The sequence below is a fragment of the Macrobrachium rosenbergii genome, chromosome 2 (genome assembly GCF_040412425.1).
Source record: "Macrobrachium rosenbergii isolate ZJJX-2024 chromosome 2, ASM4041242v1, whole genome shotgun sequence".
Lineage (NCBI taxonomy): Eukaryota > Metazoa > Arthropoda > Malacostraca > Decapoda > Palaemonidae > Macrobrachium > Macrobrachium rosenbergii.
This window is the reverse complement of record NC_089742.1, coordinates 16,725,668-16,746,136: the sequence shown is the minus strand read 5'-3', so window position 1 is coordinate 16,746,136 and position 20,469 is coordinate 16,725,668. Positions and strand designations below refer to the sequence as shown.

Below are 20,469 nucleotides of genomic sequence, written 5' to 3'. Positions count from 1 at the left end.
TATATATATATATATATATACATATATATGTGTGTGTGTGTGTGTGTGTGTGTTTGTGTGGTGCATGTATGGCTACATACCTCTCTTTTTCTGTAAAATAACTTTCGTCAACGGGTAACTATTTCCATATTTAGAGTTGGCATCTTCCAGTATCGCTCGTCATTTTAATTTACAAAAATTTCAGAAAGCACTTACTTTCCAAAATAAGACTTTTATATGAAGTGAGTTGCATAACTACACAAGAATTAAGATTTTAATGAAATTCCGATAGTTGGTATCGTGTGTGATAAGGAGACTCGATTAGATAGTGGGACACTTACATCAATTGACTGCAGTCATCGCTAGGCAATGGTGGTGGATGGTTTACCGACGAATTTTTCACCTTCTTCATCATCTGTGTTCATCCGAGGTCTTGTAAGTTTCTTTATGTAGTTTATTTTACGACTGATTAGCGTGTTCTTATTGATGAGGCTTTTTTAAAATTAAATTGGAATCTATAAACGCCTTGAAGTTAATTACTCCATCATTGCGGTATAGCAGTGAACTGCTGTTTATCAGACGCTGATAAGCACTCAAGAAGTTAAAAGAACTCTATCCGTTAGGTTATCAGGTCTTTCTCTGTGATTAAAGAGCAGTTGCACACGAATTACAAAATAGTAAAATGGAATAATAATGAAATTAAACTCGGCATTTATTTGGAAAACTTCAGCAGTATTTCGAAACAACTGATATTCAAAGACAGCAGTAGTTTTGATGAATAAATTTTCATAATAAAAATAGTTTAATAAAGGAACTCTCAAATCCTGTTCAGGATCTCTTAAGTTTAGTTTATATTGTCTAATGTTTAAGTGATTGCCTATGAACATAACTATATGGCGTCCTTGTTCATAACCAATGGCTTAATTTACATCACTATATAAAAGTAAATCATCACGGAATGGCTGAAAGAGAAATTGAAAGTAAAGAAGGTTTTAAAGGTGTAACAGGCGGAAAACCTCGCAGTTGCGCTATGAAACAGTTGTTAGGAGAGGGTGAAAAGTGAGATGGAAGGAAGATAATATGAAATGAGGTACAGCAAAAGATATGAAAGGGACTGCAGCTAGCGGCCAAAGGAACGTTATTACAGAAAAGATCCCCATATTCCATGACTGACATGACATTCAAGTTCATTTTGCTCTTAATATTTTTCTTTTAATTGTTTGCCTCATACTACTGGGCCTAATAACTAACTAGCGCAAATAGATCATTTTTCATTCAAGATTCTGTGTTCATAGTAAGCCAAAAAACCATTCATAATATTTGCTATAAAAGTGTGGAATAACCTTCCTAAACATTTTTTACTCTTATATACCTTCGCTCTTGAAGCTCAAAAAAGACTATAAAACAATTTTAATGCCAAATGCACCTCCGCTTTGCTTTAATGAAAACTATTGTCCCTGATGTGGACATATATCTCTGTCCTGATTTCTCCAAATCTATTTGTTATTTGGTCTTCCCTTTTTACTTCTTTTTCACATTTGGAAACTTCAAGCTCAATATTGAGAAAGTTTGTTTTATTAGTTAATGACATTTTAGTCTTGTTTACTATGGATTTTTGTTATAGAATGACAATAACCTCAACCGCAGTAATAATAATAATAATAATAATAATAATAATAAGAATAATAATAATAATAATAATAATGTTAAAGATTTTTCTCTCTAAGTAGGGTTTTCTGCTAAACCCGAAACCACTGCCTCCCTCGTTAGGTTGATGCATCTATTGATAAATGAATTAAACGAAAATTAAAAATATAGAATAGATTATTGAAATTACCCACAAAAGGTAACTTTTCTTTATAAAAACTTTTTATCAACACGTATTATCAACACTTTAACTACGCTTGCCTATCAGTCACTTTACCATGGAAGTAAAGGGAATGAGTAAGAAAATGTATAGGAAAGTACGCAAGTAAAAACTCGATTGCCATTGCGAGCTCTTAAACTGATATGGAATTGAACAGAATTAGTTTTTAAGACAGAAACAATTCAGTTGAAAAACCAGCATTTCATTGAAAAGAAACGGTAGGAACAAATTATCTCTATTTATACGTAACTCGTTTTTCTTTACATTAAGGACACCCCGCCCTTCTCTCTCTCTCTCTCTCTCTCTCTCTCTCTCTCTCTCTCTCTCTCTCTCTCTGTTAGTTAGGATAAAGTTTCAAGCCGCTTTTTTAGAGAAGAAAACCGATATTTCACTAGGATTAAATTTCTTCAGCCTTCGTCTTTGAGTTTTTTTTTTAAATAGTCGTCTCAAACTTTTCCATGGGTTTTCTTTCCTTGCGCTCTAATTGGAAAAACTTTCATGTGGCGATAAGATTTTTCCTAAAATATTTCACAGGTAATTGAGACACCCTGAATTTTTGCAGCAAGGTGACTTGACAATGAGTTCAAATTTTTAAGATGAAAATAAAACAAAAAGTTGTCATTGTCTTATATAAATGTGGAAGTTAACACGAACTTATACTGAAATATATTTGAATCCGCTCTCTCTCTCTCTCTCTCTCTCTCTCTCTCTCTCTCTCTCTCTCTCTCTCTCTCTCTCTGAAGGTTTTTATTCCGCCTAGTGGAAAGCATCAGAAATTAAGATACAGTTTTCCTTGGATATCAATTATCAATTATGCTGTAGCGAAGTCATGAGTAAAAGGCTGCATCTGCAAACTTACTAATTTATTCAAACAAAAAAACAGACAGGTCAGCAGCTCTTGCAAGCGGAAACGTAGTGCCTGACACGAGGCGAACAAAACAAAGGTCAGAGTACAACCAACTGTGTTTGTTGGAAGATGGAAAATCATGCATAAATCGGTATACAAATTATGAATGAAGATATGATACATATAGCTGTAATGCTGAAGTTATAGTGCTTACGCTAAGAATGATGCATTTAACAAAACAACAATATGAACACGAATATATGTACAAGGGATGCATGACACCTGTTGTGTTTCTTGTACGTGTGCACTTGGCGCGCAGAGATCTCGTTGTGAGATTAGCGGACCAGGTGAGAAGAACGGTGTGTGTGGGTCCGTGTGGGACCCTACAGAACTTCCCCTCCTTGGAGAGGCCTATGGTTGAAGAATTAGAGGAATTTATTTCTGGTGATAGAAATTCATTTCTCGGTATAATGTGGTTCGGATTCCACAATAAGCTGTAGGTCCCGTTGCTAGGTAACCAATTGGTTCTTAGCTATGTAAAATAAGTCTAATCCTTTGGGCCAGCCCTAGGAGAGCTGTTAATCAGCTCGGTGGTCTGGTTAAACTAAGGTATACTCAACTTATTTGTAGGTCGGTGTCTGGTAAGTATGCTGGCTTTAATTGGTCGATGGAAACCCAGGTGGTTCTGCCATCTTCTGTCATTTGGTAGGCTTTGTGTCTTCTCTGGATGACAGGGTATAGCCACGAGTAGGCTGGCGAGAGGCGGCGCCCTCTGTGTGCATCTACCCGTATGAACACATTTTGCATGCTGCAGTTCTTTGGGCAAGTACACTTTTTTTGACATGCGGTACGTTGTTTTTCCAGGCATTATCTGTTCTAATTCTTTGTGGGTGTTGAATGAGGATGTTGGGCTCGTTGGATCTTGAAAGACTTCAGCCAACAACGTTAATGACTGGCCATACAGGGGTTTGCTGGAGATGCGTTGAATGCTGTGTGTGTGGTGTTGTTCTCAGGCCTAGTAATACCCAAGGTAACTCTTTTCTCCAACTCCCGCCTTGACATTTAGCAGTGAGTGATGCTTTCAACGACCGGTGTAGCCTCTCGATGATGCCGTTAGCTTCTGGGTTGTAGGCCGTCATATGTATTATCTTTGTCCCCAAACAGTCAGTGAGGGTGTTCCATAAGGTGGATGAGAAGTTTGCCCCTGTTGCTTGTGATGATCTCTGGGACTCCATGCCTGTTGACCAGTATTGCTTCCAGCCACCTGGTATTTTTGTTGACTATGGTGAACAGGTATCTGTACCCCTTAGATGCGGGTAGAGGCCCTACTATGTCAAGATGTGGATGTGGGCTGGGTGGCGGTGTGTTGTGTGGAACTCTCATATTCCACTCTCCACGTGCCTTGTTGTTTTTAACGTCTGACATGGGAGGCATTCTCTCATCCACTTTTATATGTCCTTCATTCCCCACCAGATGTAACATTCTGCTAAAATTCAGGCAGTTTTCCAGTCTGATGGGTGGGACAGGTTGTGGGCGATGTTGAAAGCCTTCTTTCTGAGGCCTGCTGACAGGTAGGGGCAAGGGTGTCCAGTACTTGCCTCGCAGGTGATGGTCATCTCTCCATTGTTGATTGACAGGTCGCTCCACACAAGGGCGGGTTGTCCCGCTGCAGTCGCTGTAGGACCATGTTGTCTCTCTGTGCATCTGCTATTTTGGGATAGGCTATCTCGAGCTTTATGGTGTTGACTCAGTTTCTCGAAAGTGCATCCACCACGGTGTTTGCTGAACCCTTCATGTGCTTGATGGTGCAGGAGTGTTTAGCTATTGCTGATAGGTAACACTGTTGTCGCGCTAACCATGCATCTGCTGTCTTTGTGAAGGCGTGAACCAAGGGTTGATGGTCTGTTTGTATGACAAACTGCCTTCCTTCGAGCATGTGGTGGAAGTGACAGATGGCCCTGTGGACTGCTAGGAGCTCCCTGTCAAATGTGGAGTATTTTTATTCCACTGACATTAACTTCTTGCTGAAGAATGCCAACAGCTGATGACCATCATCTGTGTCTTGCTCCAGTACTGCTCCCATTGCCATGCTATTCGCATCAGTCATCAAAGGGAGGGACCATTGGGGTAGAGTAAAGATCAATGTGACTGCAGAGGGTATTGCTTGTTTTGCTGAAAGAAATGCATCATCTTGAAATTTTGGCCAATTTAATTTTTTTAGGTTTCCCTTGTAAGCATGTATAGATAAGGCTCATGATTTTAGCAATATTTTGGATAGATCTATAATAGTTGATTTGTCCTGAAAATTCTTGTACTGGTTAATTTTTTTTGGTGTTAGGAAGTCGGTGATTGCTTTTACTTTCTTTGGAAGGGGTTTAATACCATCTGGGCTTATTTGATGTCTCAGGGATTCCACCGTTTTCTTTGCCCATTCACACTTGTCTTCCCTTACTACGAGTCTGTTTTCCTTAAGTCTCTGCAGCACCCGCTTAACATCTTTAAGATGTTGTTTGAGACTTGGGCTAAATATGAGGATGTTGTCAATGTAGACCACTCAGAAAGGAAGGTCGTCCAGCAGTTCATCCATAAGTCTTCAGAAGGTTGCCCCTTAGTTCTGAAGGCCAAAACAGCTGTAGTTGAATGTGTAGGTGCCAAAGGGGTTGTGTTAGCTGTCTTTTCTTTATCTTCCTTCACTACTGGAACTTGGAAGTATCCCTTCAGCAGATCTATTTTGGTGAAGATCTTTGCCCTGTTTATTTGGTTGGTTATATCTGCTATGTTCGTCAGTGTGTGTATATATATATATCTAGCTTCATTTTGACATTTAGCTGGGCGGGGCCTTCTGTTTGAATATGGTGCTGGGTGTTGTGTTTTGCTGGTTTGGTTAAGTAGTGCTGCAGGTCGTCTTTGAAGACCACTTCGTAGTCTTGTAGAAATCGGTGTATCTCTGGCAGTGGGATAGCTGCTGCGACAGAGCTTGTTTGTCATCTCTGCTGTTGCAGTACCATATGGTGGTGGGTTGTTTGTACAGCTATTGAGGAGATGATACTGGAGCTGTTTTCAGGATCAGTTGCTTTAATGCTACGTCCACTAGTAGGTCACATGCTTTTAGGAAATCTGCTCCTAAAAGAGCTATTGTCTGCCATGATGAAGGTCCAGCTGCAGTCCTTCCCGTTGAATGAGGCATTCAGCTTTCGCTTTCCATACATCTTGAGTGGTACTCCGCTGGCAGTGGATGCGTGGAGATTGGTGGGTGGGGCTGAGGTGAGTTATTCATGTGGGCTGGTTCGCATGAATGATTTGCATGCCCCGGTGTCCACAAGGAATTCTGCGTTTGATCTTGTTGTAAGGAGATTAGCGAGCCAGGTGAGGTGAATGGTGTGTGGGTCTGTGTGGGACCCTACAATGCATCCATTATGTTTTTATCATAAACACATAAACACACACACACACACACACACACACACACACACACATATATATATATATATATATATATATATATATATATATATATATATATATATATATATATATATATATATATATATATGTATGTATGTATGTATGTATGACATCAAAGAGGAAAAAAATGATTTTATAAACTGTAATTGGCGGAGGGATTACTCTCTGCCCTCCGCCAATTATACTTTATAAAATCTTTTTTCCTCTTTGACGACAATTTTATGCACTGCTTGATGGCCTTTTTTTTTTTTTTTTAACTAGATTCTCTTTAGACGTCTTGATTTTTGGTGATCTGGATGCCAATATTTTTTTCAGTAATATTGGTCAAAGGTTGCTGGATCCTCTGTTAGTTTTTATATGATGAATTTCTTTTAACTGCAATGAATGAATTTCCTATTCATAGAGGCAAAGATTATCTAATGTTTGTAACACTGACGTTCTCCAACACCGAAAGTTATGCAGCATAGCGATTTAGGAAACGGCTTTTATCTTCTTCGTAAACAGTGAAGAAGGTTTTTTTTTCAAGCTAACCTGATCATGACATTTTCAGAAATCTAATACATTTTAAATATATTATAAATGTCCGAAGGAAATGATACACTGATATTCTGTTCATTGCAAGTGGTGGAGACTTCAGTGGTCCAACGCCCCTCTTTAAATATACGAAAAGGATCCTCAGTAGACAAGTGAACCCAGTACTCTTGGAGCAGTAGGCTACGGTGAATATGGACGAGGATATGAGGGATATGATGGTCCTTAACAAAAGATAATGATATAGGATACAATAAATAAAGCATCCAGTTAAAGGCGTAACAGTTAAGAGAGAGAGAGAGAGAGAGGAGAGAGAGAGAGAGAGAGAGAAATGCAACCCTTGAAAAGTTTGTTTTATCTATATAGTCCACCCATCAATTAGAAACCATGACTATACCGCAAATTTCGCAGTTTAAACTCGTGAACGGGGAAATTTCGTAAAGAGCGGCAGGAAAAACTCCAGCTTGGGTAGTCAACAGATTGAATATTAATTACTGTCGAGTTCCTGAGAGAGAAAAAAAAAATGCAAGCAAATCGAAATATACATGACGTGAGCCAGAAATATTTTGAGGCACGATAACCTTTTTATGACCCCTTTTCGCAAAGAGAAAGGAAAAATCTATTATCCAACAAAGGAGTTTTTGGTCTATCACTTTTTTGTTTTTTGTCTCATATCGAGGGAAATATTCCAATGACATACCATTTTATAAATCATGGGTATAGAAGGTTCCTCCATGGTAATGAGAAATGTTACTTACCATTATATTGTTAATAATAATAATAATAATAATAATAATAATAATAATAATAATAATAATAATAATAATAATAATCCGTACATGGGGGCTGTCACTGAAACTTAATATCAATTGAAAGTCAATTCCATTCTTGCTTCTATAACTTTATTATGACTGGTTGGGTCTCATTGAGCACTTTCACTGGCTACGATGCATTAGTACCAGAGATATACTGTGGGGGGGAGGGGGGAACAAGCCAGTCCAACTCAGTGCCAGTTCCAAGCCCAGATACGTAAGATTTTCTAATTATCCATTAAGTCACACCTAGTTTCCAATCTATAACCGTCAGGTGCACTGTAGGCATTACTTAAGGTTCTTTGCAGCGTGCCTTCGGCCCCTAGCTGCAACTGGGTAGGCGTCAGGAAGGGCATCCGGCCATAAAATCGAGCCAAAACCAAATATGACAATTGATTTCATCAGAAATCGGATATTTCTAGGGCGTTCACCATAGGCAACGCACAAGGTCCTTGCCTGCCCCCTTTGATAAATGGGCAAGGTCTAATGGGTAGTGGGTGCCCCCAGTTAAAGAAGGTGAGTCCAAAATATGAGAAGAAGAGTGAGGAGAAGGAAGATGGTGAAAGCTTTGAGAGTTGGAACTTTGAACATGGGGATGATGACTCGAAAGGGAAGAGAGATAGCAGATCTGATGGAGAGAAAAAGGATAAGCATTTTGTGCAGGAGAACAGATGGAGGGGAAATAAAGTGAGAGAGCTGGGATGTGGATATAAATTGCTATATAGTGGAACAAATAAGGAAGGTAGAAATGGAGTGAGGATAATTCTATCAAAAAACTTAAAAAACAGCATAACAAGCGTGAAGAGGACAAGTGAGAGAGCAATGGTTGTGAAACTGTGCCTAGATAAAAAAAAAAAAAAGAGTCAACATTGTGAGTGCTGATGCCCCTCAAACAAGATGTGATGAAGTTGAGAAAGTGGAATTTTGGGAGGAAATGGACAGACATTTGAGTGAAATATCAGCAGAAGAGAGATTAATTATTGATATTGACATGAATGGACATGTAGGAAGGACCAGAGAGGGTATTGAGACGGTGCATGGTGGCTGGGGAGTTGGAGAGAGAAATGACGAGGGAGGGAGAGTTGTGGACCGTGCAGTGTCATTGGATTTGGCTATTGTCAACACATGGTTGGAAAAGAAAGAAAATCAGTACATCACATACAAGAGTGGAGCAAGAGAAAGTCACATTGACTGCCTCATGAGCAGAAGATCACATCTGAGAGGTGAGAAACTGTAAAATTTTAAATGGAGAGTGTGTGGCACCACAGCACAGGGTGGTGGTAATGGGCTTGGAAATAAAGAACACAGTAAAAGGTAGGCCTGCACATGTCCCATCAACAATCAAGTGGTGGAAGCTGACACAAGAGGAAGAAGCGAGGTAGGAATGTAAGGAGAGAGTATTGAGGGAAGTTAAATTGTTAGAGACAGTGCAAGAATGGTGGAATGACAACAGTATGGTGATAAAGAGAGTGGGTGGAGAGGTGTTGGAAAAGACATCTGGAAAGAAACCTCCTGACAATAAGGAAACCTGGTGGTGGAATGATGAAGTGAAAGAGGTGGTGAAAGCCAAAAAAGATCTGGGAAAAGTATGGACAGCAAGAGGATAAGGAGAGATACCAAAGACATAAGAAACAAGTAAAGAAGGCGGTTGCACAAGAAAAGGCAAGAGCATTAGATGACAGTACAAAGAGCTGGAAACACCCGAGGGGGAGAAGAAAAAATTACAGAATTGCAAAGTCGAGGGACAAGAACACCAAAGACTACCCCCATATAAAACAGGTTAAGGATGGGAATGGAGTGGTTTTATGCAACGAGGATAAGATAAAAGAAGAGGTGGAAAGAATATTATGAACACCTGTTAAATGAAGAAAACCCTAGAAAATTCTTTGAAGATGGATTCCAGAACCTTGGTATGACACATACTATTGAACTAGAGAAGATGAAAAATGGTAAAGCAATAGGACCAGATGGAATTCCTACAGAGGCGTGGAAGAGCCAGGGAGAAGAAGGAACAGACATGCTGTGGGAACTAGCAAAGAAAATATACAGTCAGGAAAAGATACCAAAAGAATGGAGAGAACGCTTTATTATGCCTATCTATAAAGAGAAAGGTGACATCCAGGATTGTGCAGACTAAAGAGGAATGTGAAAATCTGGGAAAGAATAATGGATCAAAGAATTAGAGAAGAAGGATCTGTAGGTGAAGAACAGTGGTTTCATGCCAGGAAGAGGAATGACAGATGCTGTGTTTGCCCTTTGACAGATGATGGAAAAACACTGGGAAAAGCAGAAAGGACTGCATGTAGTATTCGTAGATCTGGAAAAGGCATACGATAGAGTACCACGCCAAGAGGTCTGCAGGTGCATGCAAGTAAAGGGAACACCGGAGAAGTATGTGAGGTTGGTCCAAGATGCGCATGACAGAGCAAAAACGCAGATTAGAAGCAGTGTTGAGTTAACTGAATGGATACCAGAAAGAGTTGGTTTATACAAGGGATCTGCTTTAAGTCCATATCTTTTTGACCTGATAATGGATGACATTGTGTTATGCAACACCAACAGAGGGGTAGTGGTCAAAGCTAGAGCAATGGAGGAAGGTGTTGGAAGACGAGGTTTAAAGATCAGTAAGAAGAAGACTGAATACATAAGTTTTAATGAAGATCAAGACTCTGAGATTAGTATGGAAGGGACAAGGCTGAAACCAGTAGAAAAATTTAAGTATCTTGGTTCAACAGTGGCTGATGATAGAAATTTGGATGTAGAAATAACACACAGAGTGCAGGCTGGATGGGAAAATTGGAGAAAGATGTCAGGTGTCTTGTGCGACAGCAGAATCAATATAAAGGTTAAAGGAAGAGTGTATAAGACAATAGTGAGACCAGCTTTGATGTATGGAGCAGAAACACGACCACTAAAGAGAAGTTGGATGCGGTAGAGATGAAAATGCTCAGGTGGATGTGTGGAGTAACAAAAATGGACAGGATCAAAAATGAAAGAATAAGAGGAACTACTAAAGTCGTAGAACTATCAAAGAAAGCCCAGGAAAGAAGGCTGCAGTGATGTGGCCAAGTGATGAAAAGGGATGAGACATATGTAGGGAGGAAAGTGATGCAGATGGAGGTGCCTGGTGGGAGAGCAAGAGGAAGACCAAAGCGAAGGTGGATGGATGTCGTCAGAGAAGATCTGAGAGACAAACAATCGTCAGGGGAGATGTATTTGACCGATCCAGGTGGAGGAAAGCTGTCAGAAACATCGACCCTACGTAGAAGTGGGACAAGATGCAGAGAAAGAAGAAGATATACAATACATATTCTTTAGTTACAAACAGCATAACCGAACATACAATCAACGGATCAGTACACGAAGAAATCCCTCAACATGGCACGAACAATAGTGTGTAATTTTCAAATATTGCTAACAGACATCATCATATATAATAACAGACATCATGTATAATACCCTAATCAGAAATTCACAGGTAAATCACTTTATTGTCTTTATGACCAGAGTGTCTTCACTCCTTAATGCCAATGCATTTTACAGTTATTTGGTTACAAATAACTGTTACAAATGGAACAAGTTTATACATCCTAGGCAGCTATTCAAATTCGTTTAAAATATGAGTTTTATCAAGTTTACAATCATTGGGAAAACATCGACCACCGGTTTTTCGCCTGTGCAATAAAAAGCATGATTGTTTTCCTTTACACTAACATAAATCGTATTATTATCCTGTGCGTATTTGAGGCCATTTTCAACAGTTTTTTTAGACTCTTCAGTTTTTTCTCCAGTATTTTTATTGAGATTGCATAAAACTTGCTACAGTACAAGTAATATCTTTGGGGCTAATATTTTTATTATATCTATTTCACCATCTTTTCCCTGCTACATGAACTTAATGCCCTTAAAGCACTAGTGTAAGTAGACAGTAAATTCAATCCAGTCATGACCTCCATCAATATATATATATATATATATATATATATATATATATATATATATATATTATATATATATTTATATATATATATATATATATATATATATAGCTTTTATATATATATATATATATATTTATATATATATATATATATATATATATATATATATATATATATATATTATATATATATATATATATATATATATATATATATATATATATATATATATATATTTATATATATATATATATATATATATATATATATATATATCTTATATATATATATATATACAATATATATATATATATATATATATCTGTTCTGTTGTATATATTGGTACATATATATATATATATATATATATATTTATATATATATATATATATATATATATATATATATATATATATATATATATATATATATATATATATATATATGTTATTTGATTGACGACAAAATTTTTCTTTGTATAGCGTTTGCACCACATATGAATGACTCCGTTTCTGTCTGTTGACTTTCACTTGATAGTAAGCATGGGACTCGGTAAGTTAGGTTGAAATTGTCTATTAATACTTTCTACTTTTCAGGAGGGGGTAAGTATTCGCCGGGCACGGTTTTTCATAAGTTTTATTCTTAACACTAAACTATTTCACACGGCCAGCCACACTGGACTTAGAAATTTCTTGATGTTAGAGAGTTGAGTGACACAAATCCTACCCAAATGGGTTTCAAAATAACTCTGGCTAAAAATTGATCAGAATGAACTCTGGACCTATGATGAATAAAACTCCGCCTCCTTGAGGACGTCTACTTTACTCTTAATGGTTCAATCTTAACTCCCACTTTTGGCAAGGACAAATCAGGTCAATTTTGCTGACCTTTTGATTCCTCTAGCGCCTCCTTCCTTTCCCACATCTTGGAGGTTTGTTATGGTTAGTCTTCAATTTACTTGGTCTCATGGCTCATCATTTTAAACTATCAACATCGTCTCTCTCTCTCTCTCTCTCTCTCTCATAATCCCGATCAGTGAATCTCATACTTATTCACTGCATAACATCACTCGGTCACCTACCTGCATTGACTACAATGCAAGTAGATAACCAACTCAACAATATACAAAACCATTACAAAAAATTAATTCTAAGCCAACCAATTAAGGTAAACCTAGCAATGATAATGTAATGCGAATTTGAATAAGTAGTCATGTAAGCAGGTGCATGGAAATAAAATTATATGGATGCCTATAATATACATTAAAAAAAAAACTTGACTATAGTCAATTATTTCAATGTCAATAATTTCTATTAATAAGCAATAAATGCAAGAAATATTATAATGCATCATAGTGCTAACACAAACAAGTATGAATTTATATATCAAATACTCAAACTAAATGCAGAATCATAAATTGTAAAAATAAAAAAAATCAATCATCAAATATTCAAGTGCAAGTCGATGGTAAACGCTATTACTCTCTAGGAAGGATTCTGTCCATCATGTCCTTGATTATGGTAAGCTTATTCAATATCAATTTCCTGACAATTATAAAAGAAATGAAAGCAAACAGTACCAAAAGAATGACATTTATGAAGGACATGATAGGAGAAATCTCGGTCTTATATGTATGAAAGAAAGTATGAACCTCTTCTAGCTTTGTGAATGTCTCCAATTCCAGTTCTGAAAAGTTGAAATTCGTTAATAACTGCAAACTGATGTACACTTTTACTGAAATTCAAACTGTATGTCGTGAAGACTGTAGGTTTGTAATACAAATTATGTAAAATGACTAATTCACAAGCAGATGAAAATGAGTGTACGTTAATAAAAACTACTTCTGTTTTGTTTGACTTACAGTCAATCTTAGCATTCAATCTGTTTGCTGAGAACACAAAAATTTCATCATCAATAATTTGAGCCTTGAAAGTTTCTGTAAACGGTATATATTTACAATGGTTCTTACCATTCTTGTTGTTTACAAGATCATCTAAGCAATGAAGAGCACTCAATGGTTCATAGAAATTCACAATGTTACAAACATATACATCATCATTAAGCATGACACATTCCCTGAATTTATGTTCGGGAATTTCGGTCACTAGGAAAGAATCAGGCTGCAAGGCAAAGTGTCGAACTGTTCCTTCTAGTACAATGGACTTATTATCTACTACCATTGGGAATGGATAGACTGACATCAATGAGTTGACGTCTGGATTGTTGAAAGGGATCACTAGTATGATTTGATTGGCTACCACTTTCACTGTGATCAGGCCATAATAGTCCACTATATTTTCTACTAGTGGCTTCAAGTGATTGTTCACAACACATTTATGAATAATGGCTTCAATTTCACTAGGGGTTATCAGAAAAGGCGACAGCAGGGTTTTACCTGCCATCATGATTGCATTGAGTAATTCCTTGTATTCCAGAAGGAAATTACTTGTTTCTATGAGCAGTTGCTCCATCATTTCTGTTTGATGGATTCTAGCAATTTCTGATGAAACATTATGGAGGGCACTATTCACAAATTCTTTCAGCACTGTGATCATTTTCTGATTTTGATTGACATTTCCTATTACTTTATTATAGACAGTGCCCTGCTCAGAAGCCCAATTTTCAAGTTGTGCCACTCTTTCCTTTAGCCTTTCAACATTACCATCGGTCGCCACTCCAAAGAGATTGTGTAAAGTGACACCTATAAAGGGTATGAGTGATCGCTTTACTACTTTCCTTGGCATAACACTATCGATGTCCCTCTGCAACTTGGAGAGCATGTCGTACAAATTTCTATCTTGGACACTTTGTAATCCTGCCTGTATCTGATTGCTCAGCTGGACTAACTGCTCTCTCTGATCGATAATAGAGTCCGTCTGGATCTTAACAATGGCTAGGTCCTGTATCATCTTAACCTTGCCATGCTCCTTGATGATGGCTCCCTTCCTTAGTTGTACGAGTGAGTTCACAATTTGACTCACTGCCAACCACCATACAATCCATTTGCTGAAATAATGTTATTAAGCAGTAAAAATCTTATCAACTACATTTGTTTACCATTGCACTTGCCATTAACTTCTTCTCAAATTATACCTTGGGGTCATTAAAGATTCTATTTTATTATCTATCTTATCTTTATTGGACAAATCTTTTAACTGGGTAGACGACCAAGGTTCTGAATGAACTACTTTAATGTGCTTCCAATGTACAATGGATTCTTTCAAGGTAATTTCATGCATTAACTTGAATTTATTCAACTTCAAAACTTCTAAAACTCTATATGGACCTCGAAATTTTGGTGATACTTTAATATTAGGTCCTTCAAGAACATGATTGAGTACATAAACTTGTTGTCCTACCTTTAACGAGGGTATGGTGGATCTGTTATTGTAATACTTACTAGATTTTTTATGTAACTCCTTTAATCTAGCCCTGGTGACTTTAACGGTCTCGTACGTACGTCTTGTCTTCCAAGCAATATAGTCCTCGTAGTTGTACGTACGTCTGGGTGGTGCGGCATCATCCAAAAGTGAATTTGGCATTCTCTTTTGGTAGCCATGTAATAGGAAATGAGGAGTTTCTCCTATTGATTCATTTACTGTGTTGTTTAGAGTAAATTGTATGTCTTCGAGAGTCAAGTCCCAGTCTTCAGTGTTTGGGGTTACCAATGTTTTCAGAACATCCTTTATCTTCTTGATTTGTTCTTTCTACTGCTCCATTTGAGCTTGGCTTATATGCTGTTATTTGACATTTCTGTATTTCATAAAAGTCACACAAATTCGTTAGAATGTCACTAGTAAATTCAGCAGCATTGTCTGAGAGCAAAACTTGAGGACATGAATGTCTGGTTATAATTCTAGACTTAAAGGCTTCTGCCACCGTTGATGCTTCTCTGTTTCTAGTTGGAACAATTTTTACGTATCTGGTCAAATAGTCAATGAAAACTAAAATCTGTTTATTTCCTCTGATGGTGTTCGGGAATGGACCTAAGAAATCCATTGTGACTACTTGAAAAGGATTTAATTCTGAAGGATACATTTCCAGAGGCACCTTGACGTTGACATTCCCCTTATGTATATTACATAGGGTACAATTCTGAACAAATCGAGTAGCATCTTCACTACATCGAGGCCAAAAATAGTTTCTAGTGATTGTTCTACATGTTTTCTTAATTCCAGGATGTCCTGATAACTTGTATGAATGAGTTAGTTCTAAAACGTCTTGTATTAGTGTATTAGGAATGTACAAACGTGAACAAGCATTTGGTTCGTCTGAAGTCTTGTACAATAACCCATCTATCAATTGAAACTCTGAATTTTCCTCACCTTGCAAGAGGTTACCAATTACTTCCCTTATTCTAGAATCCTTTTGTTGTTCCTGACGAACTTTGTCTAAATCTAGGTCTGTGATTTGACAACTGAAGGCGAAATTATGAGTGGTAATTTGTTTCTCGTTCTCTTCTTGTGATCTAGATAAGGCGTCAGCTAATGTGTTATATCTACCAGGTATGTATCTAAATTCTGGGGCAAATTCTAATACGCTAACGAACCATCTATTGAACTTCATATTATTGGTAAAAGCCCTTTTCTTGAAAAAGATCACAAATGGGTTTATGATCTGTAAGAACATTAATTTTATGTCCTAGCAAAATGTGTCTAAATTTCTGTAATCCCCAGACTAATGCTAAACATTCCCTTTCTGTTGTACTGTAATTTCTTTCAGCTGCATTCAAAACTCTACTGGCATAGTATACAGTCCTCATCCTTGTTTTATCCTTTTGCATCAAGACGGCACCTAGTCCTGTACTTGAAGCATCACAGGCTAAGTAGAATTCCTTCTCGAAGTCTGGGTAAACTAGATAGGATCTGTTATCAACATATCCTTTAGTGTTTTGAACGCTGCTTCCTGTTCATCTTTCCACTCATAGCTAGCATCTTTCCTAGTTAACTCAGTTAATGGTTTTGCTATGGTAGCAAATCCCTTTATGAAAGGTCGATAATACCCTACCATACCTAGGAATCTTCTTAGTGCCTTCAAATTTCTTGGGGCTGGATAGTCTACAATAGCCTTAATCTTTCCTTCTTGCATTTTCAAACCATGTTCACTGATAACATGTCCTAGATATTCTAGAGATTTCTTCAGAAACTGACATTTCTTAATTTTTACCTTTAAACCGGCCTTTCTGAGCCTATCTAATACTAATTCTATTGTCTTGAAATGACTCTCTACATCCTTACTAGCAATTATTACATCATCAAGATAAACCGATACGTCTTCAACATCTCCCAAGATTTCCAGAATTAAACGTACAAACGTTAAAGGAGCTGAAGTAAGACCAAACGGCATTACCTCAAATTGCAAATGTTCTTTATGAGTACTGAATGCCGTGAGATGCTTGGATTCTTCATCGAGAGGAACTTGCCAATATCCACTCAGTAAATCGAGGCTAGAAAAAACCTTGGCACCTCCTAATTGAGCTAGCATGTCATTAATGACTGGCATTGGCATTCGATCAGGGACGGTGTGGGAATTCAATTTACGGTAATCAATTACCATCCTCCATGTACCGTCTTTCTTTGGAACTAGCAGTAAAGGTGAATTATAAGGTGACTTAGAAGGTATTACAACTCCATCTTCCTTCATCTCTTCAACCATCTCGTCTACAATGGGTCTTTGACTTATTGGAAGTTTGTAGTTAGGTATATAAAAAGTACTAGCACCATCTTCTATGACTATTTTGTGCTGCAGGACATCTGTCCTTCCTAACTTATCTCCTGTTACCGCTACAACATTCCTATATTTCTCGAATATCTGTATTAACCTGTCCCTACAATGAGGAAAATCTGTATTATTTACTTCCCCTTCTAATTTAACTCTTGTGTCAGCTACAGAGACAAATGCTTTTTCACTTAGGGTTAGTAAAGGGTTAGTAATCACAATTCCTTACAGAATTCTATGCCGGCATGCAATTCTAGTCTCTTGTCAGAATAATTATACACATAAGTCGTGCAATTTCCACCATTAAGTCTTACTAGGGAATTGTCCATTTTCACAAAGTCTGGTAAGTCTTCATTAACTAATAACACATCTGTATCACCTAGGTTTTTATCTGTTACAATTCTAAGACAAACCTTAGTCAGACCTTGTGGATGTAGTATAACGCTATTGTTTAATCTAAATCTTACAAGATTATCATCGGCAGTACTAACTAAGCAGAGTTCTTCTGCATTCTGTGCATTGGCAGTGTAACAGACATCAGTATCATCTGAACTTTCATCTTGTGGTATCACAGAACCTATCTCTGTCATTTTCAGGTTGCCTAACATCAACACCTCATTGAGATACTTCTCTTCCGTATCTTCTCTTATTATTAAGTGACTACAATCTATTAGCGTGTCAGGATCGTCAGGTTGGGAAAAAGAACTAAGTTCTTCGGAGGTATCTACTTGTCGTGCACTTGAGTTATCAGGTTCATACCTGCTATCTGAGAATTCCTCCTTAGTGGCTTCTAGGCTTTCAAAAGTAGTTTGTCTATCTTCTCCTATTTCTTCTATCATTGAATTTCTACACACTGTCCTACCCGGGTTAGCATTAAATTCTATTTCTATCTGTTGGATGTCTGCTTCTTCAGGTGAGGCTGTCTCAGGTAAAGTGATCAAGTTTATCTGAAACTGTTCCTCTTCTTCAAGAGAGCAAACATTTCCTCTATCAATTTCCTTGATAGTTATTCTTCCATTGCTACAATCTAGTGCAATTCCACATCTTTTCATAGCCTGGAAGGAAAATAGAGCTTGAGCTGGAAAATATTTCTCTTCCAACACCACAAACTCTTCCCTGTATTTCTTATTTAGAATTTCTATCTCTAAATTGACATTGCCTATAGCCCTTATTTGCTTTCCAGCGATCCCCTTTATGGTCCTATAGGATTCTCTCATTTGGGAAAGCTCACAACCTATATGTTTTGTTAAAGTGCCTTTATCTATGATACTTACAGTACTGCCTGTATCCAACAATATGGAACTCAGTACACCTTCTAAGTGTACTTGTATGATAGGCAACTCTTCCTGACACGTATTAAAATTCTTTACAGAAAACACTATTTCATTACTTGAGTAATGTCTGTTGGGGACACATCCTTATTCAATGTCACTATTTCTCTCTGTAAGGATGGACCTTTCTGCTGCGCTCTCTGTGATTGTCACTGAGAATCCCCTTGATTTGGGGTACTGGGGGAGGTATTTTGGTTATTAGGCTGAGTACTTTGGTTATTTTGAGACCCCTGAGAATTTCCCTGTTTGTTGTACCAACAGTTCTGGATTAAATGTCCTGTCTTATTGCAATTGAACACCATTTGTTTCTTCTACAATTCTGTGTTGTATGGTTGTTATAACCACAATTTCCACAATTTGTCTCTGCCTATTGAACTGTGGCCTATTATTCCCTGAATTTTGGCCTTGACTAGCTCCCCTCTGTCCAGGAGTCCTGTTATTTCCATTGTTATTTCCATTAGTTCCAGTGGTATTCCCATTGTTACCTCTATTTGGCGGCCTACCTTGATTGTTTCTATTTGATTGATTAAATCTCCTATTGTTGTTCCCACCATTTCTATCAAACGAATTTCTATTTCCCTGATACCTAGACCTAGCTTGCCCTGATTGGTTTCTATTGGACTGATTGCTATTATTTCTTGGGTTTCCACTAGCTACGGTTCCCGTAAAATCTGCACTACTACTTGATGAATTCTGTTTTACTTTCCTTTCTATGTACATCAAAGTTTGTACAATTCCATCATTTGGCTTCCTATCACAGTACTTCTTTAAGGCTACTCTTTCTTCCTTACCCAAAGCATCGTAGATTGGTCCTAATGACATATATCTAAGTACCTTGGATATACTAGCTAAATCTGTTTCATCATCATCAAATTCATCCTTCCTTCCAACAACAATCCCTAGAGCTTTCATATCTGTCGTCACTCTAACTATAGCTTCCTCTACTCTAGTTGCTAAAACTAAGTGATTTCCCTCATATTTCTGATGATGGAAAGTTCCTATGTTATACCATGGATCTTTCTGTGCTTCTGGTTGCCAAAATTGTAAGCACTGTTTCTTGAATTCGTTAAACAGCGTAATATTAATAAAAAGTACTGAATGAAGAACTGCATGTGCATCACCATGTTCCATACTAACATACAAGAGTGCTTCATCTATTTTCTTTCTCTCATCTGTGATACCAGCAGCTGAAATTCTGCTTTCTGTGTCTGCTATCCATCAATTTACACCATATTCTTCTAATCTACTTTTATCTACATTACTTGGGTCTACCGTTCCACAAAATCTAGTGGCTTGGGTTATTACGGCGGCTTGCGCCATGTTGTAATTTCTAGGTACAATGGAAGTTATTGGGTTAGTGGTTACAACTGAAGGGTTAGGCGCACTCGGTAAACTAGGTGGGGGACCTTGACTACGAGATCGTCTGGGTCTAGTATTACTAGGATCAATTGGTCTAGAAAGTCGTTCAGGTACAGGTCTTAGGTTATATGGAGTCTGGTCTTCGCTTCTTGTCTGTTGCAGTCGGGCAATTACTTCGTCCAAAGTGTTATTCATATTAATTCATAAAATATTCAATGATTCCAAGAATGAAAAATGAATAAAAAAAAATTTGAGAAGCAGGTACTTACTTCAATTGCATGTTTGCTGAGTTGACTGTATCCCTTTATACAAAGAAAATTCAAATTTTTCCTAACTCATTCCTTCATAGGACTCTCTCACAATCTGAAAAAGTCTGATATTAGTATTTATGTATACAATTGTTTGGGTTCCACTGCAAAATGCTGCGCCAAGTGTATAAAAAAAAAAAAAATTATTATGATAGAATAATTTAAACAGAATTGTCTCTATCACCAAGTGAACGAAAATTTCTATTTCGTAAAAAAAATTACTAAATATGAGAAAAAAATTTATTTCCTTCGTACAACAATAAGGAAATAGTATTCAGAATATTATTCAAAAGAAAAAATAATTTACTTAA

The 20,469-nt window shown here is 37.3% G+C and overlaps 1 protein-coding gene across 1 annotated transcript in view; it reads left to right on the top strand.

The window, feature by feature from the left end:
• Positions 1-336: 336 nt before the first annotated feature.
• The window catches only part of LOC136843915 (coiled-coil domain-containing protein 18-like), a 30,298-nt gene continuing 10,165 nt past the window's right edge, over positions 337-20,469 (top strand). Inside the window, exon 1 of the mRNA XM_067112830.1 lies at positions 337-414. Within this exon, the coding sequence (XP_066968931.1) occupies positions 359-414 (56 nt within the window). The 5' untranslated portion in view covers positions 337-358. The remainder of the gene's footprint in view (positions 415-20,469) is intronic.